The sequence below is a fragment of the Lonchura striata genome, chromosome 16 (assembly GCF_046129695.1).
Source record: "Lonchura striata isolate bLonStr1 chromosome 16, bLonStr1.mat, whole genome shotgun sequence".
Lineage (NCBI taxonomy): Eukaryota > Metazoa > Chordata > Aves > Passeriformes > Estrildidae > Lonchura > Lonchura striata.
This window is the reverse complement of record NC_134618.1, coordinates 10,383,623-10,409,153: the sequence shown is the minus strand read 5'-3', so window position 1 is coordinate 10,409,153 and position 25,531 is coordinate 10,383,623. Positions and strand designations below refer to the sequence as shown.

Sequence of the window (25,531 nt, the reverse complement as noted above, 5' to 3'; positions counted from 1 at the left end):
GCCGAGCGCCGAGAGCGCGATGGGGGCGGGCCCGCGGATCGCGCTGGGCGGCGCCGGGGCCGCGGCCGGAGCAGCCGAGCGCCGAGAGCGCGATGGGGGCGGGCCCGCGGGAGCGTTGAGATGGCGGCGGCGCGCTGAGGCGGCGGGGTGCCATGGCCACCAAGCGCCTGGCCAGGTGCGCTGTCCGGGCGCGGAGGGGCGGCGGTGCCGGTGTCGGCGGTGCCGGTGTCGGCGGTGTCGGTGTCCGGGCGGCCCCTGACGGAGCTCGGTCGGTGTCCGCAGGCGGCTGGGGCTGGCGCGGAGCAGCGCACGGGCGCGGAGCGGGGCGCGGGCGGCCGCGGGGCAGCGCTTCGCCTTCCTGATCGTCCTGGACTTCGAGGCCACGTGCTGGGGGGACCGCGGGCGGCGCGGGCCCGAGATCAGTGAGTGCACCCGGCTGGCCTTGCACCGCGTGTCTCATTAGGTGTCATTATATTGCTTATAACCCCCGGCGTTTCAGCCCCGGTGTAATGCAGTAATAGGTATATAAATAATATAAATATGTGTGTGTACGTATGTATATATATATATATATATATATATATATATATATATATATATATATATATATCTGACAGAATATTCTGCACTGGAAGAGGCTGACAAGGATCAAGTCCAGCTCTTAAGCAAATGATCCACATGGGGATCAAATCCACAAGCTTGGCCAGCATCAGGCTTGAACTCTGTGCTTATACACACACACACACACACACACACACACACACACACACACACACACACACATAATCGAATTGTGGCATATGCTCAGTTGGCAGGGACTGATATGAAAATGGTCTTATTCCTGTGGACGGTTTTAACCTTTCTGGCTTTGTGTTATGGTTCTGTTTTGTTTGTTTGGTTTCTTCTTCTCCTAATGTGTTTTTTCGCAGTTGAATTTCCAGCAGTCCTGTTAAACACCTCAACAGGAGCAATTGAATCTGAATTCCACATGTATGTTCAGCCCCAGGAGCATCCAGTTCTCTCTGAATTCTGTACAGAACTAACTGGCATAACACAGGTATAATTGTGACTTAACACTGTTTTACAATTTTATAATTGCTGTTTATTTTTTTTATTTAAAGAGACCTTTAAACAGCTAAAAAGAAATAAACCTCAAACGAATTTCAGCACATTCTAACACATACATGCTTCTTGTTCTGTTCCTTGAAGAATCAAGTTGACCAAGGGGTGCCTCTCAACATTTGCTTATCACAGTTTCTGAAATGGATTCAAAAGATACAAAAGGAAAAGAAAATTACATTCAGTACAGATAGTCAGAGTAATTCTACTTCAGAAGCAAAAGCGTGTGCCTTTGTTACATGGACAGGTAAATAACATTTTAATTTATTTTTTCTGCACAGTAATAACATTAGGTGGCACTAGTGAGATTGTGTCTTCACTTCCACTCAGCCGGAATCCTATTATTAGGTATTAAAAAATGGAATATTGGGATAAGACTGAAAATATGGAATCCTGACATATTTGCTGCATCTTTGACTCCAGGGTCTGACACGGTTACATTTTTCTGCTTTAGTTAACTGTTTGATCATTCTTAGTGAGTCTAAAGGAATTAATGATGTCTTTGAGATCTTTAACTGTCTGAAGTTAATTACTAACAACAGGGGTTTGCTTATTCTGGTGTCCCATTGCAGCAACCCCAGTGTTTCCCTTGGACAGCTGCTTCACAGCCTGTGCCTCCTGCCATCCAGCAGCACAGGATGCTGACAGTGTGTTGGTGTTGTGTCCCTTTATGGAGGTTTTTAGGCCACATAAAGGGATACATAGGCCACATGATGTGGATTTTAGGCCAGTTCTGCAGTGGTGGATTGACTGTGGTTTTCCCTGCACAGACTGGGACCTGGGTGTGTGTTTGCACTACGAGTGTAAAAGGAAGCAGCTGTGCAAACCGGACATTCTGAATGCCTGGATTGATCTCAAAGCAACGTACAGGGTGAGAGGATTGACAGACTGAAACATTTCTACCCACACGGACCTCAAAGGCTGACTACCTGAGCTTACAAGGCAATGCTGTATGTCCCAGTGACCACAGTAACCTGGTTTTATTAGTGTTGGTACTGCTCAGCTGCCCTAGAACTGTGAATTTGAAGAGAAATCTTCATGTTAGGAAAAGATTGTTGTTTGATAAAATAATGATAATTGTGAGAATTTATGAGCTGCTCTTCCTTTCCTGATAGGTTTTGCTCTCCTTGCTTCCTATCTTTTTTGTTCTGTGTGCTCTTATTGCTGCCTTGTATTGCTGTGTAGGAAGTTGTCATTATAGTCCAGAAGTACTCAGAGGTACCTTACAGGTAGGCAGCAGAATTAGGTCTCTAAAGATAAACAGTGTGAATATTCCCCCTTTCTAGTGATCAAATCAGATACTCATATCAGGAGCAAGAACTAACACTCACTTATTTCATTTACAAAAAATCCATACCTATGCCAAATATATTCATGCCCATGCCTTTGATTGCATCTTAAGGTATTATTTATAGTTGTATTCTTCAATGCTGGTCTGTTAAGACTTTCATCAGTGTAAGCCATAGAGTGCAGACAAATAACTCCAGAGCTGGGACAGAATGGATTTGCTTAAGACTGAGAGAAGGGATTCATGTTTATTTCCATTCTGATTTCTAATAGGGTAAGTAACTTATGGTCTTATCCTCACTATAAAATGCAGATACCAACTTGCTTAATTACCTTGTGAGATTTATTATTTGTAAGGGGATATTTCTGAAATGGCTTTGCTTCACTAGGGAAAGATTTGTAAATGCTTCATGTTAAGTACCTGCATTTCTTTCTTTAGGCCTTCTATAACAGAAAGCCTAAAGGGCTAAATGGAGCTTTGCAGGATTTGGGGATAGCTTTTGAAGGACGGGAACATTCTGGTAAGCGTGCTGATCCTCATTTTAATATATATAAATATATGTATCTTAGAAAGCTAAATAGTACTATTTAGCTCTAGTTAACCTAAAGCAGCTAGCTATTAGAGTAGTTACTACTGTTTCAGGTTATGCCATGTTCTGTCCAACAGACCATCAAAACAAGGAAGGCAAAGTGCTGTGAGATAAGTTTGCTATTTCTAACCTCATACTTCATTCCCGAACTCTCTTCTACTGCTACTGAAAGTATGTTCACAAGATCAATTTATTAATTGCTAGGATGAAAAAGAAAAGAGGTGGAGGGAAGATAAAGAAACTTGATTTTATCTGATAGATCTGGATATTGTGTTAATGTGAGAGAATTCCAGCACAATATGTTGTTGTTTTTTTTTTTTTTTTAACTTGATTAATAAAAAGAGCAAGGATATTTTAAATTGTGAATAGATATCCAGCTCTATGGATAATCATTCAGATGTTTCAGCACAGAGAATTATTTTGAATTTTCTACTTTCATTCTCTTTTTTGAAGCAGATGACTAAGTGTCACAGTTCTGTAACTCTTTGTCATTCATGTAAGGCTTACCTAGATTACATTTCTCCAGTAATAAGAACTATCCCCAGTAGCAGTTAAAAAGAAGACATTAATATAACCATATTTTTGAAGGGTTGGATGATTCCCGGAATACTGCTCGTCTTGCTTGGAGGCTGATTTGTGATGGATGTGTGCTGAAAGTTACTAAATCTTTGGATAAGGTTGGTCACTACTTTCTATCTTCACGTCTACTTGCTTTGTAGCCTGGAATACAGATGAAAGGTGAGCTATTCAAATAATAAACCCAGCATCCTGACTGTGATTTGGAAAGAACATCCTTAGGCTGATACGCTTATTAATTTTGTGCATTTATTCCCAAAATGTCTGGGTATTCACTTTCCAAAATCTGCTTTTGTTTACGGACTCCCTAGGCACATCAGAAGAGTAATTTAATTTCCAGAACACTGACTGTAAATGTCACTGACAAGACTCCACTGGGAAGTAAGAGCAGACCTGAAACATCTAGAGATGGAACTTGTGAAACAAAATCTCTGGCTGAGAACAAACACAAGAGTATTGCTGGAAACAAGATAAATTCCAATGTACAGACTGGGGAACAGCAGATCACTTGCACTGATCCCTCTGCAGATGTCCATGTTGTACCCAGCAGCAGCTCAAGGACTGAATTCCATGCTCAATTCCAAAGCTCTTCAGCAGCATCTCCTGACAGATTTCCCATTCCTCAGGGTCTGGCACAGCCAGGTCCCAGTCCTGCATTGACAGGCATCCAGCAGGGACTGAGCATTGGGCAGCCTCTGAGAACAGCCAGGCTCAGCCTCCCAGCACAGGGATCAGGGCTGGTGCTGGTCTCCACCACCATCCCCTCAGTTACTCTCTCCAGTGGGGACATCAGCACCACTTCTGAGTGCTTGTCTCTGCTGACAGACTGGGAAGATGTTGCTTTGATACCAGAATCTCAATATGAACAAAATTCAGACTCTGTTCAGCTCAAGGATGACTCAAGTACAGATAATCTAACAGTGTCTGAAGAAGAAACTATTTCAAAACAGTTGGCTATGACAAGTTCAGATAATCAGAGTTCGGAGGAAAGCGTAGCACCCATGGAACCTCTGAGGTCTGTTGTTTACAAAAGTCCTGATACTACAATCTATAATATAGGGACAGTACAAAGAGAGACTTCAAAATGTTCAGCTTTTAAGTTACCATCTGCAAAAGGAAATGCTGTTTCAGCACAATCAGCATTAATTGGAAATTACTCTACTCCTTTAGAGGCTCCTAAAAGAAAGCCAACTAGTCCAAAAACATGCCCACCAGCAAAAAAGCAGTCTTTTCATATATATCAAGAGAAAACTTCCTCTTTTGATCACTCCTTACCTTTGAGAAGTTCAAATTTGCCCAGAGTATTTCCTGCAGTTCTGAACTCCGCAGTCAATTTGAATGAGTCTGTAAGAGTTGTGAGGAATGGAAAATCAACTCCCCCTCTGTGTAACTGTGGCCAAAGAGCCAAAAAACTCTCTGTGTCAAATGCTGGCCCAAATCATGGCAGGGCATTTTTTTGTTGTCCTGTTGGCAAGCAAGGAGGTAATAAGAAAAGTTGTGGATACTTCAAGTGGGAATATGCGCTTCTGAAAGAGAAATCTAGTGGTCTCACCTTTAATGCAGATGCTTTGACCTCTCTTAGAACTGTTCCTCGTAATTCAGAAAATTCTTCCAACAGAAAGTATTTGTGTCTTAGACCCTCCATGAGAACTTGAAAATGGATACAATTTTTTGTCTGAATCCTAAACTCTCAAAGTTTCATGCTTAATGGAATCAGGACAGTCAAATGATATCAGATATGCATTCTCAAAATGGGATGAAGAGGACAGTTCTTGGTTAACATAGAAAGGAAAGTTGCTCAAACATAAAAATACCAGCAGGTCATGAAGCAACTCCTTAATTGTGAGAGAACAGATAAAACTATTACAGTATGAGCAGCTATTGCTACAATCTTTAGATTTCTGTTCTATCATATATTTTAAATATTTTACTGGTCCAGTCCTCAAAGATTTCAATGACAGATTTTCTTTGCCCCTTTTTTTATAAACATACTTGTGATGCTTACAACTTTTAATTTTTTAATCTTTTGAAACATTTTAAAGTCTCTTTACAAGATGTCACACATCAAAAGTGATTCTTGAAGCAATAGTATTCTGTTGAACTCTTACAGAGTTTTTTGTCCTTTAAGTAACAATAAAGATAAGATACTGATATTTCATTAAATACTTTATTTAACACATTACTGTTTTGCTCTTGCCTTTCTGGGTTTCCCATTTCATTTGTGTCAGTGTCTGCTTTAGCTTGCTGTGTAGCCCCTGGGACAGATAATTTATAGGAATCAGGTAAGAATGTATTCAAACCTAAACTAAGAAGGATATCGTGTATTGTCTTACTTTACATTACTGTGCAAATCTGCAATGTCCTTCTTTGTAAAAAATCCTGCAAAAAAGCAGCAAGTACTTTAATTTTTTCTCCACTTCTAGCAGTTTGCTTCTAATGGTGGTTTTCTTATGTTGGATTTGGACCAACTGCCTTGGTCAGTTTTTTCCACAGATCAGAACCTGTAACAATTCTTACCCCTTAATTGTCCAAAAATTTTAATTTGCAGCAGGGAGAGGCGGCTCTTACTGACGAGGATGCACACCCACACCTTCCTTTAGATACCACGCTCCGGGCTACGACTGTTCTGTTAGCACATGTTCGTTATTTTTCCAAGCCTCCATTTACCTCTTCAAAGTTTCAGGTTTACCTGGTCCCTCTTAACCATGACACCTTCGGCAGTCGGACAGGCAGGGAAGTGGCCGAAGCATCCCTGTCCGTGGCGCGCACGGGTCGGTGTCGGACGCGGCGTTGAGAGCTGGAGCGAGGGCTCCGGAATTATTAACACAGACTTTAACTCTAGAACCGGAGCTCGGGGGAAGCGAAAGCATCAAGGGCTACGAGTTTGGCCGCGGCTGAGCGCTCCACCAGAGTGCTCGGCACCCCGGCTCGGCGGCTTGGTGCCCGCGGCTCGGTCCCCGATACCGCGGCTCGGTGCCGGCGGCTCGGTGCCGGCGGCTCGGTCCCCGCGGCTCGGTGCCGGCGGCTCGGTCCCCGATACCGCGGCTCCGTCCCCGATACCGCGGCTCGGTCCCCGCGGCTCAGTTCCCGCGGCTCGGTGCTCGGTGCCCGCGGCTCGGTGCCCGCGGTTCGGTGCCGGCGGTTAGGTCCCCGCGGTTCGGTGCCGGCGGTTAGGTCCCCGCGGCTCGGTGCTCGGTGCCCGCGGCTCGGCCCCGGCGGCTCGGTGCTCGGTGCCCGCGGCTCGGCCCCCGCGGCTCGGTGCCCGCGGCTCGGTGCCCGCGGTTCGGTGCCGGCGGTTAGGTCCCCGCGGCTCGGTGCCCGCGGCTCGGCCCCCGCGGCTCGGTGCTCGGTGCCCGCGGCTCGGCCCCGGCGGCTCGGTGCTCGGTGCTCGGTGCCCGCGGCTCGGCCCCGGCGGCGGGCCGCCGCTCCAGGCGCGGCGCTGTGCCGGCCGGGCGCGGGGCGGGCGCGGCGCTGACGCCTCCGCGGCGGCGCTGGCGGAGCTGCCCGATGGCGGCGGCCGAGGCGGCGGCGCGGAAGCGGCGGCCCAAGGGACACTTCGCGGCGGGGGCCGGCCGGGCCAAGCGGCCCCGCGGCGCCGGGCGGCAGCTGGAGGCCGGCATGCGCGGCATCCTCATCACCTGCAACATGAACGAGCGCAAGTGCGTGGGGGAGGCCTACAGCCTGCTCGGCGAGTACGGGGACCTGCTCTACGGGCCCGAGCAGGTGCGTGCGGCCGGGCCGGCGGCGCTCGGGGCGGGGGGGCCGCACCCCGAGGCCTCGGCTCCCGCCGCGGGTGTGCGGCACGGCCCCGAGTGTCCCGGGTGAGCCCCCTCAGCCCCGCCGCCCGCCGGATCCCAGCCCGGGCCGTGCCCCGGGTGGCGGGCCCAGCGCGGGCCGTGAGCTGGGCACGGCTGCTCACCGACCAGTGCTGCTGTGTGAAGTTTTCAGATCACGAGGAGAGGCTGTCTGGAAGCGACAGGGAGGAGGATGAAGATGATGTGGAGGCAGCCCTGAAGAAGGAGGTTGGCCAGATCCGTGCCTCGACGGAGCAGAAGCTGCGGCGGTTCCAGTCGGTGGAGAGCGGTGCCAACAACGTGGTCTTCATCAGAACCCAGGGCATAGGTGGGACTTGAGCGGATACCGAGTAATGCAAACTGCTCTCAGCACTGTTAGTAAAAGGCCACAGTGTGGCTTCCAAGTGACACGTGTGTATCAAACAAATACCCTTCCTTTTGGCTGTGCCACTGAATATTGTTGTTAGTGAGGAAGCTAAAGGTAGAGGAAACTGCTTTGATGAAACACTTTGATTCTCTAGTTTTGGTATTCTAAAACAATGCTTTACTTAAAAAGGATTTGAGGCTGACAGCAGTGCAGCCAAGTTCCCAGCTTATTATGTAGATTGGGAAAAAGAGAGATAATGCCTTCAATTTGTTGCTCATACCCAACTGTTTTTCTTGTAGAACCTGAGAACCTGGTGCACCATATACTAAAAGATATGCACACCACTAAAAAGAAGAAAACAAGAGTCATTCTACGCATGCTGCCCATTTCTGGAACTTGCAAAGCTTTTATGGAAGATATGAAAAAATATACAGAAACGTTTTTTGAGCCTTGGTTTAAAGCCCCTAACAAGGGTACTTATCAGATTGTTTACAAAGCTCGTAATAACAGCCACATGAGTAGGGAAGAAGTAATTAAGGAACTGGCAGGTATGTATGGATTTCACACAGAACAAGTTTGCATGCACAACATGGGGCGGACTAATAAAAGGGGTCATAATGGACATACACATTTTTTGCTTAAAACGTCTATGTTGAATCCTAAAAGCTTGTCTGAGAATTAAAAAAAGCTTGACATCAGTATTCCTTGTTGGTGTTGATGTCTTAAGAGACTGTAAGCAGAAGAGAGAACAATGTTGAATATAATTTGCAGTATCAGTTATATGTGCTTTGAAGTGACTGCTATTAGGCTTTGGTATGCTGTGTTGAAATAATAATGTTGCTATTTCTGTTTGATATTTGACTCATATAAAAGCTCCACCTTACTTGAGTATTTTATTGAATAGATAAAAATTAAGAGAGAAGAGGCAAGATCCCCCTCAGTTATAGCCAATTATTTTTGTAATTGCTTAAAATAGAGGAACAGAGCAGGACTCTCAGAATGTACCAGTAGGACTGAAGTAACTGAAAAATTATCTCACTGCAATTACTGAGAAACAAGACATGCTTATGCTCTTAAATGAGTTTTCCCAGCATCTTTTAAATTGCATCTTCTTTTACAGGAATTGTGGGCAGCCTCAATCCAGAAAACAAGGTTGATCTTAATAATCCACAATACACAATTGTGGTGGAAATAATAAAAACCGTGTGTTGCTTAAGTGTGGTGAGGGACTATGTTCTGTTCAGAAAATACAATCTACAGGAGGTGGTGAAGAGCAACAAAGAAGATGCACAACAAAACCCATCAAGTGTGACAGAAGAACAGAATTCAGAGGTAGTTAAAGCAGAAGCTGAGGAGCAGGAGAAGAACTCTAAAGAAGTAAAAGAAGAGAACAAGAATCAACATGAAATAGGATCTGAGTCCAAGGGGACTGATGCTCTGACAGTGTAGAAAATGGGATATAAGGCAAAGGTAAAAGTAATCCAAACATATAAGAAAAGTTGCCCTAGAATTCTGAAACAGCGTTGGAATGAGGAGAGGGGTTTTGTTTTGAAGTCCTGGTTTTAAAATCCACATGTGTAAGAATTTTAATGCTCATTGCAGGTGGAGCTGACATTTCAGCAGGTATAAGGATGCTCAAGGGTGCATCACCTTTCTGGTGAAGCTTGCTGTCCTCCTGCAGCTTTGTTCTGCATTTCCTGAACCTGGCACACAAAGCTGGGGTCTGTGCATGTATATATAGATGTGGCCACCCTGACATGTGTGGACTCTCCTTTGTTATATCTGGAGGCTACAGAAGCCAAAAGGCAGCACTGAGCTATTATTGACAGAGAGAGATCTGGAAAAGAGTTGGTTGCAGAGGGTTTTGGGAAGGAAGTGAGCTGACAGCTGCAGAACTTGGTAACATTTTTTTTTGTGAACAACTGAGGTAAATCTGGTAATTTGCTGAATATATGTATTTATACATATATATACACACAGATATGCTGTCTTGACTGGAAAGAACTGTTATATATATATAAATACTTGAATATTATGAGATGATTTAAAGATTGGACTGTTTTAGAACAATAGAAGTATAGTGCAGGTATTGCAGATGGTATTATCAAAAACTTCATGTGTGTTTACATTAGCTGTGTATGCAGCACTTACTGGTTTATAGTAAATACTGTAATCACTGAATGGAATCCTTTTGAGTAATTCCCTGCAGATAGCCTTTTGCTGCTCTTTCCAAAGACTCAATCCTTGGGGGATTTTATGAAGTGTTTCTGGTTTTATTTTTTTTTTTTTAAGTGTCAAAGTTTGAATTTAAATATTGATTGCAAGCTTCTTATGAGAGAAGCTCTCTATTATAGCATACTAGATAAGGGGGATTAAATTTTAAATTTTGGTACAGTTTTAGCTTTTTGGCATTAATTTTGTTTCAGATTGAAAGTAATGCTAGTGAGTCTTTCTGTTGTCTTATTGTTGCAGTGGACTGTCCCTGTGACTCCTACAAACCAGCCAAAACCAGTGCAGCTATAACTTGCTTTCCAACAGGGTTTTGAGTATGCCTTCTGTAGAACTTTCTTTAGTATTACATTTCTAGCATAAAAGCCTTTGTGTTGCTAATGGGAAAACTTATCTTGAAGAACACAATATGTCACTTGTCTTGGTTTAATGAAAAGGATGTGTTCAAGTCTTTCATAATTTATATTTTCCTCTTCTTTCAAAATGGTTTCAGAAGTTGGAAAATGAAGATGACTTGCATTTCCCTAGTCCTATCTCCGTTGCAGCTCATGTATTAAAATTTCTGCTTTCTTATGTCCTGTGGTGTTTTCTTTAAATTTTTGAAGATTTTTGTGTGTGGATTATGACCATAAATGTCTGAGTCACGCAAAGGAAAGAATATCTGAGACCAGACACAAAGGCCAACTGCGAATGTTTATTGATGGCTGATGTTGGTAATTACGATTCATGACAGCCTACTTAACTTCTAAGGACAAAACTCAGGGTTTTACTGGGATTTTTTGTTTTCTTTTCTCCTCTCTCTCATTGACCTGTCTGCCTACAGGGCTTACAGTTTACTTCTGTTTGTTCACAGTTTGCACTTACTGAACAGTCATTGTTAAGACATAATTCCCTGGCTTTTCTGCTGTGCCATCACTTTTGGGCTCAGTGGTTCCCCCGTGGTCAGATGCTGCTTCAGTGTTGCAAATTCAAACCTTCATGGGCAAACTATAAGACATTATTATGTTCTCTGTTACATGAAAAGCCAAATAATTGCTGTTACTGTCATTGCTGAGGAAAGATGTAACAGTGCCCAGACATCAGCTGAAGAGGTGATACACTGATGGTGGACAATGTGGTGTATTTAATTTGTCCTAATGCTGCCTTGAAACTCAAGGGTCATCCTTTTGTATGAAAACCTATCCCTGAGATTCACTATTCCCCTTGTGCTAAATTAAAACTCAGATTGGCTTGAGAAACTTGAAGATAATTTCTTCTAAGAACAAGCCAGTCTCACAGCCTCGGTGTTTTCCAGTACTGATTTGCCTTTCTTGAGGGTCACAGCTGTATAATTAAACTATGAATTTACATGTAATTCAGTTCATTTATCATTTCAGTAGTGAAATACAGTAGGGGAGAGCTTTAACACCAATAACTCCCACTGATTGGAAGCAGCTGGTAATATCCTGTGCCCAAAAGAATCATGCTGCAAAATCCTTCCTGTATTGTATTCCTGTTCAATGAGCAAACACCCTGTGGTTATGCCATCTTAAAACAGCTAATCCTGTAGACCTAGGAGGCTTAGTTCTGTGCCCTGCCTAGAAAACATGTAATATGAGTACCTGTTCATTGTGGGCATGGTGTGCTTACATTTGAGACTGCTCTTGGATCAAAATGTGGCATGGAATATTCAAAAATGGACGAAAAACGCTCTGCCAGGACTGCTGTTTGTTGGCTTGGCATGCAAGCACTGCCCACTCCTGCAAGGTTACGTGTGGGCACTCTGCCTCCCCAGCCCAGCCGTGTCCTGGTGCTGGCTGGTGGCTCCTGCTGCCACTCAGAGCCCCAGAGCCTCCTGGCCAGCTCAGCTCTCAGCTGTGGGCAGCAAGGAAGTCAGGGCAGTGATCCTGCCAGGTAGGCAGGCTGCCAGTGATGTGTCTAGAGGATGCCTAAAGGCATTAAGTTCATTTTACAGTACACTTTTTAGCCTTTCATAGTGAAAAGCTGTTCATCATTATCATCAAGTTTTAGGAATAGGGAATAATTTGTATGGAATATTTGTCTTTTAGAGAGTAAGCTTGCCACAGCTGTCAATAGAAGTCATTCCTGCCGACTTTTCTGTGTTTTATGGTCTTATATAACAAATCTAGACATCATAAGGCTACTTATTTTTATAATTAGTAGTTTGGCTATTCCTTAATATTGCTTTTGTATATAAAAAAGAGACTAAATTGCCTCTTCTCCTATGCCCTTAGAGGTCTCTCATTCATTAATGAGATACAAGTGTACAAGGGTGTTCAATCATGAGGAAATTTCCACTGGAGACAAGTCTAACAGGATTTAGGTAGAAGGCACTTACTTGAGCAAATGGCTGAAGCTCAGCCACTCAGCCCTGCTGCTTTCAGACACAATCAGCTTTGTTTTCAGAGACTGGCACCTGGATGCAACCGAGTCCACCACAGGAGCAAGAGCATGGATTGTAATAACACACCTGACCTTCAAAGCCAGCAATTGATAGCAAATGTCAGGTACTGTCAGTTGTGTTGTCCCTGGGGTGATGATAACACCTGAAAGTGCAATAAAATTGGAAATGTATTAGGTGTTTTTCCCTTTCAATCCTGATCACAGCTTTTCCTGATTTACTGGCTACCAGCACCATACAAGCCAGAAACAAGAAGGTGGTAAAACAAATCTCACACATCTGAGCTTGAACAGAGATGTGCAGACTTGAAGAACAAAATAGCTCCTTTGCTACAGGCACAGTGAAAGCAGGATGCATAACTTTGAGGCAGAAAACACTAGCAGCTTTAACTTGAGTCTGTCCCAGTTAAACTGATTGAACATAAGCCATAGGAAGTGAAAGAAAAATGATGAAGGTAATTTTATCAGTTGTTAGAGACTACCCCAGTCCCCCCTTTCATTGTCAAATGTTCAAGCAAGGAAGTCAAATAAGAAATGTGATTGTTAAATGAATTGTTAACTTTGGGGATAGAAGGTAATAAACAATCTACAGACCTCTAGGAATTACACAATTCACCTGTTTGAATACAAACCATGCTCAGCTGCCCCCACTCTGGGATTTGAGGTAGAATCACTAAAACTCGGTCTCCTCTTTGCAGACTGCATGGCCCAGAGAGCACATTGACCACTTTTTGGGACATGAAAACCAGCTCTTCAAAGCTCCACTTAATTTCATCTCTTTTTCCAAGAAATAGAGTCTCAACTATCCTCTGGTTTCAGGAGTGCAAGCTCAGATCCATTAAGATTAATGTAATGGACACATTACATTAATGCATTTTGTGCATTTGTTTTCTATTTCTGACCTCAGACAATAATGAGCTTGGTAGCTGGAAAGCAAAGAAATATCAATTTCTGAGCTTGAGGGTGTGAAGGAGGCGAGATGCACCTGCAAAACCCTCCTGGCACAAGCCTGGGACTTGTGTTTATTAGCCAGTTGATAACAATTAGTTGTTCTGAAAGGTCATGTGAACAGTTTTACTACACAGTACATTTGCTGTTTTCCCAGGCTCCTGCTACCAGCAGATGTTTATGGATTGTGTGTAGTGGGTTTACAGCAGAACAAGGAAAATCTGAGATAAATAACCCTGTGCTTTGTTGTTGTTGTTTTTTGTTTAGTTTTTTCTTGGTTCACTGGTGTTTTTGTGCTCAATACAGCCTTGGTCATAGAGTTCAGCTGCTGCTTATATCTTCTGAATCAAGTGCTGTAGCAGCATGGTGTGAAGTGCAAGGGCTACAGAGAGGTAACAAGAAATGTGAGATGTGACCTAGTAGGGGTGATCTAAAGCTCTGCTGTTCCCATAACCTTGGAACAGCTTGACTGTTATGGAAATATCTCACAGTCTGAACTGACACCTCAGTCCAGGAAATCCTTGATTATATTTAATCCTGAAATTCTATGCAACCCAGAACTGGATAGACCTGCAAGTCTGATCACTAACTATATTTAAAAACATTCTCACAAAATAATATTTGCCACAGAGTTACATATATTGTGGCTTTCAGTAGCAGCACTGCAAATGCAAAGACAAGGACTAGTCCATTTTTCCCACTTCTATCACTATTTTTTTATATAGAGAATATATTGCTTTAGAAATATTTCAAAGCAGCAGAACAGCAATGTGTATCTTCCACCCTTATTCAGAAGGCCATCCTCTTAAGACTGACAGGAAACAGGATGGAATACACAAAATGGAAAACACAAAAGTCCAGGATGAGCATGTTCTGATGAGGAGCTCAGCAGCAAAGAGCACCACTCTGTGTTTCTCAGTTTCTTCCTCTGAATGTTCCTAGAGATCATCTTTGATGGTTATTGAACAAACCCCAACTTGTCTGTGCAGAGAAAAAATAACACCACTTTGCAGTTTAATTGCAAAGTGTGCTCCTTTTCTGTGGCAAGCCTGCAAATTTAAAAGCTTCAGTCTTTTTAGAATTTAGCTGGCAGGTACCACATCACTCCCAGTGCCCAACAAAAAGAGTAAGTTCTACTTTAGAGAAACAAGGAATATCAGTTGGTTGACTCAGTAATTCCTCAAGTCAGTAGAGCAGGACAAGCACACACCACTGAGACTGAGCACAGCCTTGGTAGCAGCTGAGGAGCTTTTTGTGTTTGCTGGAAACCTGGGGCAGTGTGACAGAGCAAAGGCTCCTGCCCACACATCAAACAGAAATGGTTTGATTCACCAATTTAATTCTTCCTTTTTTCCTGGCCAGGTTCAGGTTATCATTGCAAAACTGCAAGAACACTTTGGAAAGTCTGTCTGACCCAATGTGCAGACTGAGCAGGCTGTGCTGCAGCAGAGAGGAAACCTGCTGAGCAAGCCCTTCCCTGCTGGAATGAACAATTTGTGCCACTACCAGGGCTCAGGGAAGAGTCTAGCCAGGTCTGTTTAAAGCCCAACACAGACCAATACCAAAAACCTAGGAACATGTTGCAGGATCATACTTTTAAATTTACTTTACAATCAATTACTTTCAAAGTTCATAATTAGATTATATTTAAAAATTCATCACTTACATGGAATAAATATATTACTTTAAAAATCTGATCACTTCAAAGTGGATTACTTTTCCAAAAAGTACTCACATTTGAAATCTGAATGCCGTTACCATGAATCAGATGCTGAAATTGTGAGCAGATTACATTTTTCAACGTTTTTTCGATTGCACTTGAAGATCTAATCCAATTTCTTGTTATTCTGTCCAGAAATTGATTGCATTTAAAATACAACATTACATTTAAAATATCCAACATGTTTTCCTTCTGTTCTGACTGAATGAAGGAGAGAAAAATTAATCTCTCTGAAGAAAGCTGTAATACGGGAAAAGGGAAGGGAAGTTTAAAACCCTGCTACAGCCAGGTCTGAGCACAATCTTATTTTGTTCACTTTTCTTCTGGTAGAATCACATTAAACAAACTACTTGCTCCCATGGAGGATTCAATTTTCTACACCCACTAGAAGCCTGTGAGACTGTATTTGAAAATAACTTTATTTTGGATTTTAAGGACTGTAAATGTTGTAAAGGAGCCCATTAACAAATTAGCAGCTGATGGAAGCTCAGACAGCGATGGTGAGTTCTGAATCTTAGATCTAACACTTGAGTGTGATGGCCAAACTTGACAAATTACCCCTTCTCTCACTGATCTTTTCAATAACAAACCCTTTTCAAACAGATAAACTTATGTACACTTCATTTATAATTTCATTTTTTATTCTTAGAGGATGACTATTTAGACCCCGATCAAGTATTAGCAGAAGAGTTGGTTTTATATCAACAATCTGAAATCCTTTAGAATAACTAAACCCAAACTCATCTAAAGGCTGCTCTTCTTTTCATTAAAACTTAATTCCAACTTTTGATATTGTGGGAAAGGAGATGAAGTTGTAGATCACTTATAAAATGCTCATGCTCAATGGACTGGCTAAAATAACTAATGCAAAGTCACAAAAATCACAATCCAGAAAATCTGAAGGACCAAGTTCCAAACCCATTCTGGAAATATATTAAGCATTTCAAGACATAAAATTAAATATTAACTTTCTTACTATGCAAGCATAGCAATTTTATGTGCCAAATGCATACAAAACCCATATGTTTATATACACCCTATATATGTATATATGCAACATTAAGCACATACTGTGAATTCTACAATTTACTAATTTCTCATTATGCATAACAGCATCATCTGTTAAAAGATTATTTCTCGCATACTGGACATAATCTCAAGTCCAATTTCATTTACCTCAGAGGGGTTTTTAAAGCAAAAGATGGGATCTTATGCTCATATCTATCTCAGAATACTTCCAGCCTTGCACTGAGAATTCCACTCCTGGCTAGTGGTTGGAAGATGCAAGACACTTTCAAAAGACAGGATACATACACATGGTTCTCATCCTACCAGCAAAAATGTGGATTTTGAACCTATCCAATAAAACTGCTAATCCCCCATCTGTAACAATGCATTTTTAGGACTTTTACTGCCACTTTTACTGCCACTATCCAGTGGCACCAGAAAAGATATTCTTTTCCGACCTCTTCATAATGTTGCATTTTTGGAACCCATATAGTGACCATACCAGCCACCATGTCCTTTCCATAAGCTTTGGATGTCAGGGTAAACTCTCAGGAAATAGTGAATCAAAATATATTTGACATAAAATACCTTTTCCAATGTGGGCATTATATTTTTTGTTGTCTTCAAGAATAACATCAAATAGAAGCTGAGCTGCAAGAAGGGATGGTGAGGAGGTCTCAAAAGGCTATTGAAGTTGTCAATTGAAAAATTTATTTTTCACCCAGAATAATACAATTCATTCAGGTATTGACATTGGAAACTCTGCAAGTAGGCACAAATATCACATCTTGATGTTACCTGTAGTTTTTTGATGCTCAGGCACTTAACAAAAAGAGATCAGAATAATGGCAGCTATAGTAGTGAAATGTATATAGTGCTAATGGAATGAAAGAAGTTTTTTTGAATTCCAAATAATGCTATATCCGTCCCCACTCTTTATCTCTTAATTCATTCCTCTTGATCTTCCCAGTGACTGTCTTTGGCAGTTCTTTGACAAATTCCACCTAGATAAAATAAAGAGAGAAAGCAATGCAGCATGTTCTACAGAGTTGGTGTTCCAAGACTCTCCAAGCATATGTGGAAAACTGAGAGAACTCCCATCAGTAAGAACTGCCTGCCTCAAATCCAAGCCAAACCAAAGAGCACATTGTGCCACTTGTGAAACCATCTCTGGGGCTGCCTAGAAGACCAAACATCTGTATAGCTGCCTCTCAGCTGACCAAACTGAGTACAGCAGAAGGGCAAATGCCCAAGTGGTACCAGAATGACAAAAAGAAGAAAGAAAAGGATGTTACAGCCCCAAGGTCTTTAATGGTTCTTAGTTTTGTGAGTTCTGCTCCAGTTAGCTAAGGCATTCCAGTAGCTCTTGTCCTGTGGTGCTGGATTGCTAAGAAACACCAAGTGTATCCTCTTGGGCTTGTGTCTATTTATCAGTTGTGATGATCAGTAGATAAAAACTTACTCAGATTCAGTCATGTGCCACCCTAAAGGCAAGTGCTTGTTTGAAGGTTAAACGCAAAACAGAGAATTGTGATTTTGAGTCTGACTGAGAACATGGAGATCTAACATGAAGATCATAGGATATACAAAACTTAGAAAATTCTGAGAAGTTTGAACAAATACTTCATGCAAATTCATGGAAAACAATCAAAATTAATGCTATTTAGGAAAGGTCTTCTGGAGCCAGTGGTCTAGATGAATCTTTACTGCTGGCTCTTTCAAGTGAGTAATGAAAATTGAAATGGTAATTATCCTGAGCTGTAGGGAAGGGTACTCTGTTTTAAAGTCACTCCTCAGAAATATTTACCTTTCTTGGGTATTTATAGGGAGCAGTAGTTTTCTTGACATGATCCTGCAAGTCACAAATTAAGCTCTTCAGGTCAGTGGATGAAAAGGTTGGGGACAGAACCACAAATGCTTTCACAACCTGTAAGGTAAAATTAACAAAAGTGATCTGATACCATCTGTTTTTTAAGGGCTGATGAGCAGTTACCAGTGAGCAGTGCTGCTCAGAGTCATGAGGAACAGAGAAACCAGCACATGATAAGAAATGATTGTGCCCAGCTTCTGCATGTGTATGTGCAGAAGCTAAAGTTTAAAGGACAGTTTTTGTGCCCTCATTACAAATAAGGGCCTTTCCCCTTTCTTCTCAGTAGCAGCTGAGAGGATGAGGCAATAAAATGTGTCTCTGTGGAGTTCTCTCTGAAGCTAAGGGACATTTTATTTCTCTCTGAAGTTCACATTGGGGATAGTAAGCACTCTTATCCTGGCACAGGACTGTGATTCACCACATCTGCAGCCCATGTCTAATGCTTGGGCAGTTGCAGTAGAACTTTGGCTACACCAAGAGTCATAAATGACAATTTAAACGTATAGACAAATGCTTAAGAACAAGGGCAAAGTAAACATCACAGTAGTGTTCTCCACAGACAAGACCTTGGGATGAAAAGAAACTGAGAAGAGCAAAGGCATGTAAATGGGAAGGGATTTTGCCTGTCAACCCCACTAGGATTATCCATGATGGAAGTAGATGGGGTGCTTAGGGACATGGTGTATCTGTGGACCTGACAGTGCTGGGTTCATAGTTGGACTCAATGATCTCAAAGGTATTTTCCAACCTAAACAATTCCATGATTCTAAGATGACAATATTACCTTAGAGATGTAAGTTTTTCAGTAAAGTAGAAATTCCTTGATGTCATTATATATTTGGACAAATGGATTGCTTTCCCCCCTCCATTCAGCATCATTACCTCTCCTCTGAGGGGGTCTGGGCTGCTGACAACAGCTGTTTCTACCACAGCTGGGTGCTCTATCAGGGCACTCTCTACTTCAAATGGCCCAATGCGATATCTAGGCAAGAAAAAAAAAAAATGAGGCTTGGCTCTTATTTTCCTGTCTGGAAAAAACAGCACCAAATATTTTTAAATTTTCATGATGAAGAAAAAAAAGCCAGAACAAATCAATAACCAACTGTAGAAGTTTTAGGCAAAATGGGACATCTGGCTGGGTTAGAAGTAGGAGCATTTCATAGTGGTCTTTGTGGCAGAGGACTGCTGGGGCTGTGGATATTTCTCCATCTGTCCTCTCTCAGGGCTCTTAGGCTGCAGCTCCATCCCACCCTGTAGCTGGGGTCTGCAGCAGCAGCCTGTGCCAAGTTATGGAATCACATAATAAAATATCTAGTTCTTTCCTTTCAACATGTTAAAAATAAATTGTTTCAAAAGCTCTTTGAAGCCAATAGAGGATCCTTCAGTTTTAGTCAAAAAATAAACTAAATAAACATCCCTCCTTTGCCAAAGGAAGTCTTCATTCTTTGTTGAAACACATGAGATATTGCAGGGGAAATGGATCTGGTATCATCACAGGGGTGTGGGTCTGTGAAAGAGAGTAAGAACAGCAAGCACTCCAAAGTCAAAAGGTCAATACATTCCTGTCACAGGATTATGATGCCAGAAGCTTGTGTGTAAGAATATACAACACAACATGTGAGAATATACAATGGCAGATTTAGAAAGGGCGTGTGCAGACTAACCCTGAAGAAATGATGATGTCATCGTTTCTGCCAATAAACTGGAAGTATCCCTCTTCATCCACAATCCCTCTGTCTCCAGTGACATAAAAATCCCCACGTTCGCTTTCTGCAGTTTTCTTGGGGTTATCCTTAAAGTGGTTCACAAGCAGTAGTTTAGATTTTGAGCATGCATTAGCTATACATTATGCTATAACACACACAACATCAAATGCACTGGAACTTAATTTTTCAGTCAAGGACGTACTGATAAGCTGTAAAATACAATAGAATAGTTTTAAAATAATTTATATTCTTTAAGAAAAAAAAAATCTTGATCCTAAATTATTTTCTTTCCTTTTCTTACACTACCAATTCAAGTAAACAAATTACTCTGGTAATAAATAATAAAATGGTGAAAAATGTCCAGCCTTTAGGACCACTACACAATTGGAGAGCTTTTGGGGAGATTGGTAGTGGTGGTGAGGAATAAAATAAAGTTCTTACTAAATATTCAGAGAAAAAACCAAGTGGCCTTATAGGTTTGCTTCTGATAGCAATTTCCCCCTGTTGTCCTGGAGGCAGGATATTGGCATTTTTGTCTATGATCTAGAATGAAAAACAGTTCTTATTTTAGTCCAGTGAAAAAACAACAAACAAAAATACAACCAAACAAAAAAATCCCCCATGACAGAATCTAAAGAGCAGTCAACAAACCTGAACATCATAAAGGGGAGCTGCTTTCCCCATTGATCCCGGTTTAATCTTCATTCCTTTAAAAACAGAGCATATTACTCCCTGTAAAAATCAAAATCAAACCAAAGCTTTACAAAAGAAAATTACTACATTCACACTTAATTCATTAAATGTAGTTTCTAGATAATTCCAAAGTAAAGAATTCATAGGATCATATATGTCAGTGCTGTGTGGTACCAATAAACAAAATAATAAAACTCCCTGAAATTATCCTGTTCCATTCTCTGTGAAAAATTCATGTCCTCTGCTAGCCAGTCTTTTTCCCTTAGATTCAAACTCTGCCCTCTTGACTGACACTGTTACTTGGAATTAGCTGAAGGACATTTGTGGAAATATTACAGCACATTCCCTCCCAAACCCTCATGTTTCTGGCAGGTTCTGTGAGGAGAGCCATGAGAGGAAGTTCTTTCAGAGGTTACCAGGAAAGGGAGTTACTGAAACATTCACAGAGATGTGAAGGAAGGAACAGACTGTGTTCTTACATAGCAAACCTTACAGCAAAAAGAAATTCCAAAGATTCAATAGGCTATTGTCCCTACAGATGTACCATTTCAGTCTGGCCATATACTTCATGGATGTCCAGCCCAGTCTGGCTCTTCCACTGCTCCATGACTTCTGGGTTGAGTGGTTCTCCTCCACTTATGCAGTACTTCAGATTCATGAATTTGTATCTTCACAGGGAATTAAAAACAAGAAAGGGAATACTTAAATCTAGGGGAAGAGACCAGGAGCACGCAAGGGTGAACACCATGGGAGAGCTGTTTACTGGGAGAGTTAGTGCCACAAAGTGAGGAAATCAGAGGGGCCCTGATCCTTCTGTTCCCAATACAACAAGGATATCACTGTGCTCAACACTCTATGTAAGCAGCAGTCAGAATTAAGCATGTGAAACATAAAATTGTTGCTGAAGTCAGCTGGGATTATAAATAACCAAATACTGATCTGCTGAGCCAGGACCCTGATTGCTGACCCTCTGCAACAGGCCAAGCAGGAAAGTTCAAGAGGGAAGGAAGGAACAATGACAGGCAGTGAGAACAAGAACAGGGGGTGAGGTACAACTGCAACAACAAATAATTCCCTCACAGTTACGCTGACATGCACTTTCTAGGATGAAGTCCTTCTCAAAGTCTGGACAATTAATGTGGCAGACAAAAATTATGACCAAGGAATTTAACAGATTCTCGGTTTCACACTCACAAGTACAGTAGCATAAGTCTCAGACTTCTGAAGGAAAACATCAAGTTTCTCTGATCAAAAACTTAGCAAAATTCAATGGTCTTCTCGTGAAGGATATTTTAAACAAAATTATTACCCTATTTTGGGTCAAGCAGTTAGAGATAGGAGATGACTACATTTGGTTAGGGTAAATTAAACATTATTAAATAATTTTTTTACGTACTTGGACAGATCATTTTGTACCAGCATACGGAACAACGTTGGAGGACCAACTAGGGCATCAATTGGGAATTTGCAGAGAGTCTGGAGGGTTAAACAATAAGAGGGACATGTGAAGCTCAGACAAAAAGCTGCCTTTGGAATGTACAGTAAACAGGTGACACAGAAAGGAGAAGTACATTTGTCCCCTATGTAAAAGCACCACATCCTCTGTTGGGTGAAGAACCCTCCTGCAGTTGGTGCAATATGCAAAGATTGTAGATTTGATTACAAAAATCCCACACTAATACATCTACCTGACACCAGGACCTCACAGTTTGGGACATGGCCAGAATAGTTCCTCCTCTGTCTACATCACAGGGAGGTGTTCACTTTCATCTTGGCTGGTGTGGGCACAGAAGCACTTCATTTCTGCATTAATACCCACTGATACTATTTCCACGGTCACTAGAGTGAATGCAGGTATTTAAAGCTGCTTTTGGAAGATTTTTTTTCACGTGCTTACCAGCTATGAGTAAAATACATGAACAAATTGCATGTTTGTTCCCTTCTGTATACATTAAAAATAGGGCTTTACACAGCAAATACAATATCTCAAACACTACTATAACCACAACCTTCATGAAATCTGTGGATGTCAAGAATTGGTTTTGGCATGCTTTCTGCAGATGAATACATTTCCACAAGTTTTCCCCTTACATTCAGGATGACTTCTGAATTGGTCTGTGGTAGGTTATGTATAAAGATGCATGATCCAAAAACCCAAGGATCAAAAAAAGATGCTATTGAAGCTAGTATCCATCCTGTGTCTGCAGTGCTCCATATCATCTGAGAGGGAGTCAAATCCAACCAGTACCTGATAGGAAAAAAAAAAGTATAACAAAATATACCCAGAAAGAGGGTAAGAGATATTAATTGCAAGATTGAGACACTGGGGTGACCTAGTCCCTAGCAATTTGATGGGGTTTTCACTCTGATTTGAAATGGAGAAAGGCTGGGGATGTACACTGGTATTTCTTATTCAGTAATTTTTTACAATAGCTCTACTATGCAGCTTCAATTATCTTATGTTCAACCAGGCTTAACTCTTTCATACCTTTCACTTAAAAGGGGTCTGAAACCAAGACTACCCTGGGAATGTTGAGTCATCTTTGGAAAACCTGTAGTTCCACTGGTAAAGAAGATAATCATTGGGTCTTGAATCCTTGTTTTGATGCAGGAATGGTCAGCAGATTGGTTTCTGTAAACAGGAGAATGTAATCATAACTTCAATGGCTGTAGCTGGTGTAAATGAGCGCTTGTGGGAGCAGGTCTGCTTTGTCCTCGTGACTGCAGTGACACTCAGTCGTACTCACTGGTACAGCTCAGTGAAGTTCAGCCATCCCTCCCTGCTGCCTTTGGACACCATTAGCTTGGTTTTCAGGAGATGGCACTGGGATGCCACTGAGTCCACTGCAGGAGCCAGTTTGTCAGTGGTAATGATGCACTTAGCCTTCGATGCCTGGAGTCGGTACAGTATGTCTTTGGCAGATAATTGGGATGTTCCTGGGATTATGACAATTCCTGGATGAGAGATAAAGTTAGTTTGTGTTGGCATTTTTTCTATGTCTGATTCTTTTCTAAGAACCTAAGCTATTAAATATTCCCAAACTGATCTCTGATACAGATTTGCCCTGGTTAGATTAATGCAGATGCCTGTGCTCTCCTGTCAGGAATTAAATGTGGACCTGCCTGGTGACTCCCATGGCTCTTCCCTGCCTTCTGGCATCTTCTTGCCCACTGCATGAGCTACCTTTCCTACAGCCCCCAGTGAAAACCCTTCAGGACTGCCCGGCAGCTAGTCCACTCACTGGATTATTACACTATTTTTCCTTGATAAACCATATCCATTCTTGATCCTCTCAACCAATTTGCAATGACCATTTGACCTCACTGACCTGCTCGCATACAAGCCACATTGACCAGCCACCATTCTGGAATTCGTGGTAGGATCAGGATAAGCCTGTCTCCCTTCTGCAGTCCACATTCTTTAGTCAGTGCATTGGCCACTTTACGAGACAGGAACCCCAGCTCCTCAAAGCTCCATTTCACTTCTTCTCCTTCACCATTTACCCACCAGAAAGCAGGGTTTGATGGTCTTGTTCCAGCCTACAAAACATAGGAATTCAAACATAAAAGATTTTCTTCTGAAAGACCATGAAATAATAATGCACAGACATCTGTAAATTATGGAAGATCTGAGTATTTGACACCTGGCATATAAGCTTTTTTTCTTCTTGTCCTTAAAGGATTGAGATTTGCTATTCATCAAGCTCAGTTATTCCCAAAAGATTCTCATTTTCTGAACCTGAAATGTTTACCAGCCTAATTGTCTCCCGACCCAAGTCCTAGTCTGGATCCTATTTAAGTTTAAAACTTTTACTGTGCATTAATGCTCCTAAATAAATAACAATAAATGAAGCAAGAAAGAATGAACTTTTGTATAATTTCCTAATGCAAATTTGGTTTGGCAACTGATTGCTTTTAAAAAGAAAAAACCCTAGCTTATTCCAAATGAAATTTAAAATTAAAGTACTTAATTGGCACAACAGAAGATCACCTACCTTTTCAATCTCAGACCATTTATCCAGTACATCACTTGCAAAGTTAAAGTACTTTGGTATTTCCTGTTTGCCCTGTCTGATGGACTCATACTGGGAATATACATCAGAGGAAAGCAGCCTGGGATGTCCATGGAAGGTCCTATTAAGAGGCTTCAGAGTCCACAAGAGTTTTAGATTCTGTAACTTCAACAGCAGCTTCATGGCAGAAGACTGTGTGTCTAGATGCTGTAGACTATATAAGAAAATTGCAGAATTGTTGCTATGAATACTGCAATGACCAAAAAATCAAAACCCAAACCGACAAAAAAAGAAAAATAATATTGAGATTATACAAAGATAATCCAGTTATGAATTCATGAGTTTTTCATTGAAGTCACTTAGGCTAGTCAGAGCCAGACTGATTATTTTAACATGCTAATTAAATGTTAAGTTCCCTATCCTGCTTTCTTGTATTTTTAATTTTAAAATTAATTATCCACAACTCTTCATAGTTAAAACACAACATCAGATGTTATTGTTTATATTAGAAGAATGTATAGAAGAATATACTGCTTCATACATTCAGTACCCAAGTCTCTTTTTTGCTTGTTTCCAAACTAGTTCCATCAACAATCTCCCTGCTTTAGCCTCAGCAGCTGCTGACTGATTCATCCATTCACCACACCAACCCCAAGAACCTTCACTTTGTTATGTAGCCCCTGAGTTTGATAGAGACTTTTCTACTATTTTTCCTCACCTGTCTGCTGTGGACAGGAAAGATCAGGAGCTGCTGGGGGAGATCCTCTTCTTTCATTTCACTCACCTGTTAGGAACATGTTTCCCATAAGAGACACTGTAAGGATCAGCTGTTCCCTGGAGATGTGAAACCTGGAAATTCCTTCATAAAGCTTTTGGAGTGAAACTCTTCTGACTTTACTGCACACTTCTTCTGGAGTAATGAGAACAGAATGTGGCAGAAAACAGACCAAGCAGCAGAGATCTTTCTGTGGAGTAACTTTTTTCTTGTAATCATTTACACCGTTGTTAATTGTGCATCATTTGCACCTTAACCTAAAGCATTTTGGGTCTTCTTTTTCCTCCAGTTTAACCATTTAAGTACATCACAAATTCATCATGATTAAGAGAAGCATTAAAAAGAATTTTTTTTTCTTTCCACTCTCAAAGAATTTGAGAATGTTACAGTGGTAGTTATTGACAAGAATACGTCAATGTGCTGCTAATACCCACCA

General features: G+C 41.7%; 3 protein-coding genes across 5 annotated transcripts; 2 read left to right on the top strand and 1 right to left on the bottom strand.

The window, feature by feature from the left end:
• Positions 1-92: 92 nt before the first annotated feature.
• Positions 93-5,751, top strand: ERI2 (ERI1 exoribonuclease family member 2). 3 transcript variants are annotated; one of them, XM_077786864.1, is made up of 8 exons: positions 109-175; positions 283-422; positions 930-1,057; positions 1,210-1,366; positions 1,890-1,990; positions 2,846-2,927; positions 3,585-3,673; positions 3,884-5,751. In XM_077786864.1, the coding sequence occupies exons 1-8, from the start codon at positions 153-155 to the stop codon at positions 5,225-5,227; spliced, it is 2,064 nt and encodes a 687-aa protein (XP_077642990.1). In that variant the 5' UTR covers positions 109-152; the 3' UTR covers positions 5,228-5,751. The 3 variants fall into 3 exon arrangements, with proteins under 3 accessions (XP_077642991.1, XP_077642990.1, XP_077642992.1); XM_077786865.1 differs by lacking the exon at positions 283-422 and having other exon boundaries at positions 93-175; XM_077786866.1 differs by lacking the exons at positions 109-175; positions 283-422 and adding an exon at positions 430-521.
• A 1,328-nt stretch (positions 5,752-7,079) lies between these two features.
• On the top strand, positions 7,080-10,537 carry THUMPD1 (THUMP domain 1 NAT10 acetyltransferase adaptor). Its single transcript, XM_021539787.3, has 4 exons — positions 7,080-7,295; positions 7,514-7,694; positions 8,033-8,281; positions 8,854-10,537. The coding sequence occupies exons 1-4, from the start codon at positions 7,080-7,082 to the stop codon at positions 9,180-9,182; spliced, it is 975 nt and encodes a 324-aa protein (XP_021395462.1). The 3' UTR covers positions 9,183-10,537.
• Positions 10,538-16,726: 6,189 nt separating this feature from the next.
• LOC110475547 (acyl-coenzyme A synthetase ACSM4, mitochondrial-like) lies at positions 16,727-25,449 on the bottom strand. Its single transcript, XM_021539792.3, has 14 exons — positions 25,105-25,449; positions 24,303-24,534; positions 23,637-23,847; positions 23,055-23,262; positions 22,796-22,939; positions 22,399-22,555; positions 21,704-21,783; positions 20,852-20,975; positions 20,266-20,346; positions 20,056-20,157; positions 19,573-19,700; positions 18,791-18,890; positions 17,846-17,965; positions 16,727-17,042 (listed from the first exon to the last, which is right to left on the bottom strand). Exons 2-14 carry the CDS (start codon positions 24,501-24,503, stop codon positions 16,956-16,958), a joined length of 1,743 nt encoding a protein of 580 aa, XP_021395467.2. The 5' UTR covers positions 24,504-24,534; positions 25,105-25,449; the 3' UTR covers positions 16,727-16,955.
• Between the last annotated feature and the right edge of the window lie 82 nt (positions 25,450-25,531).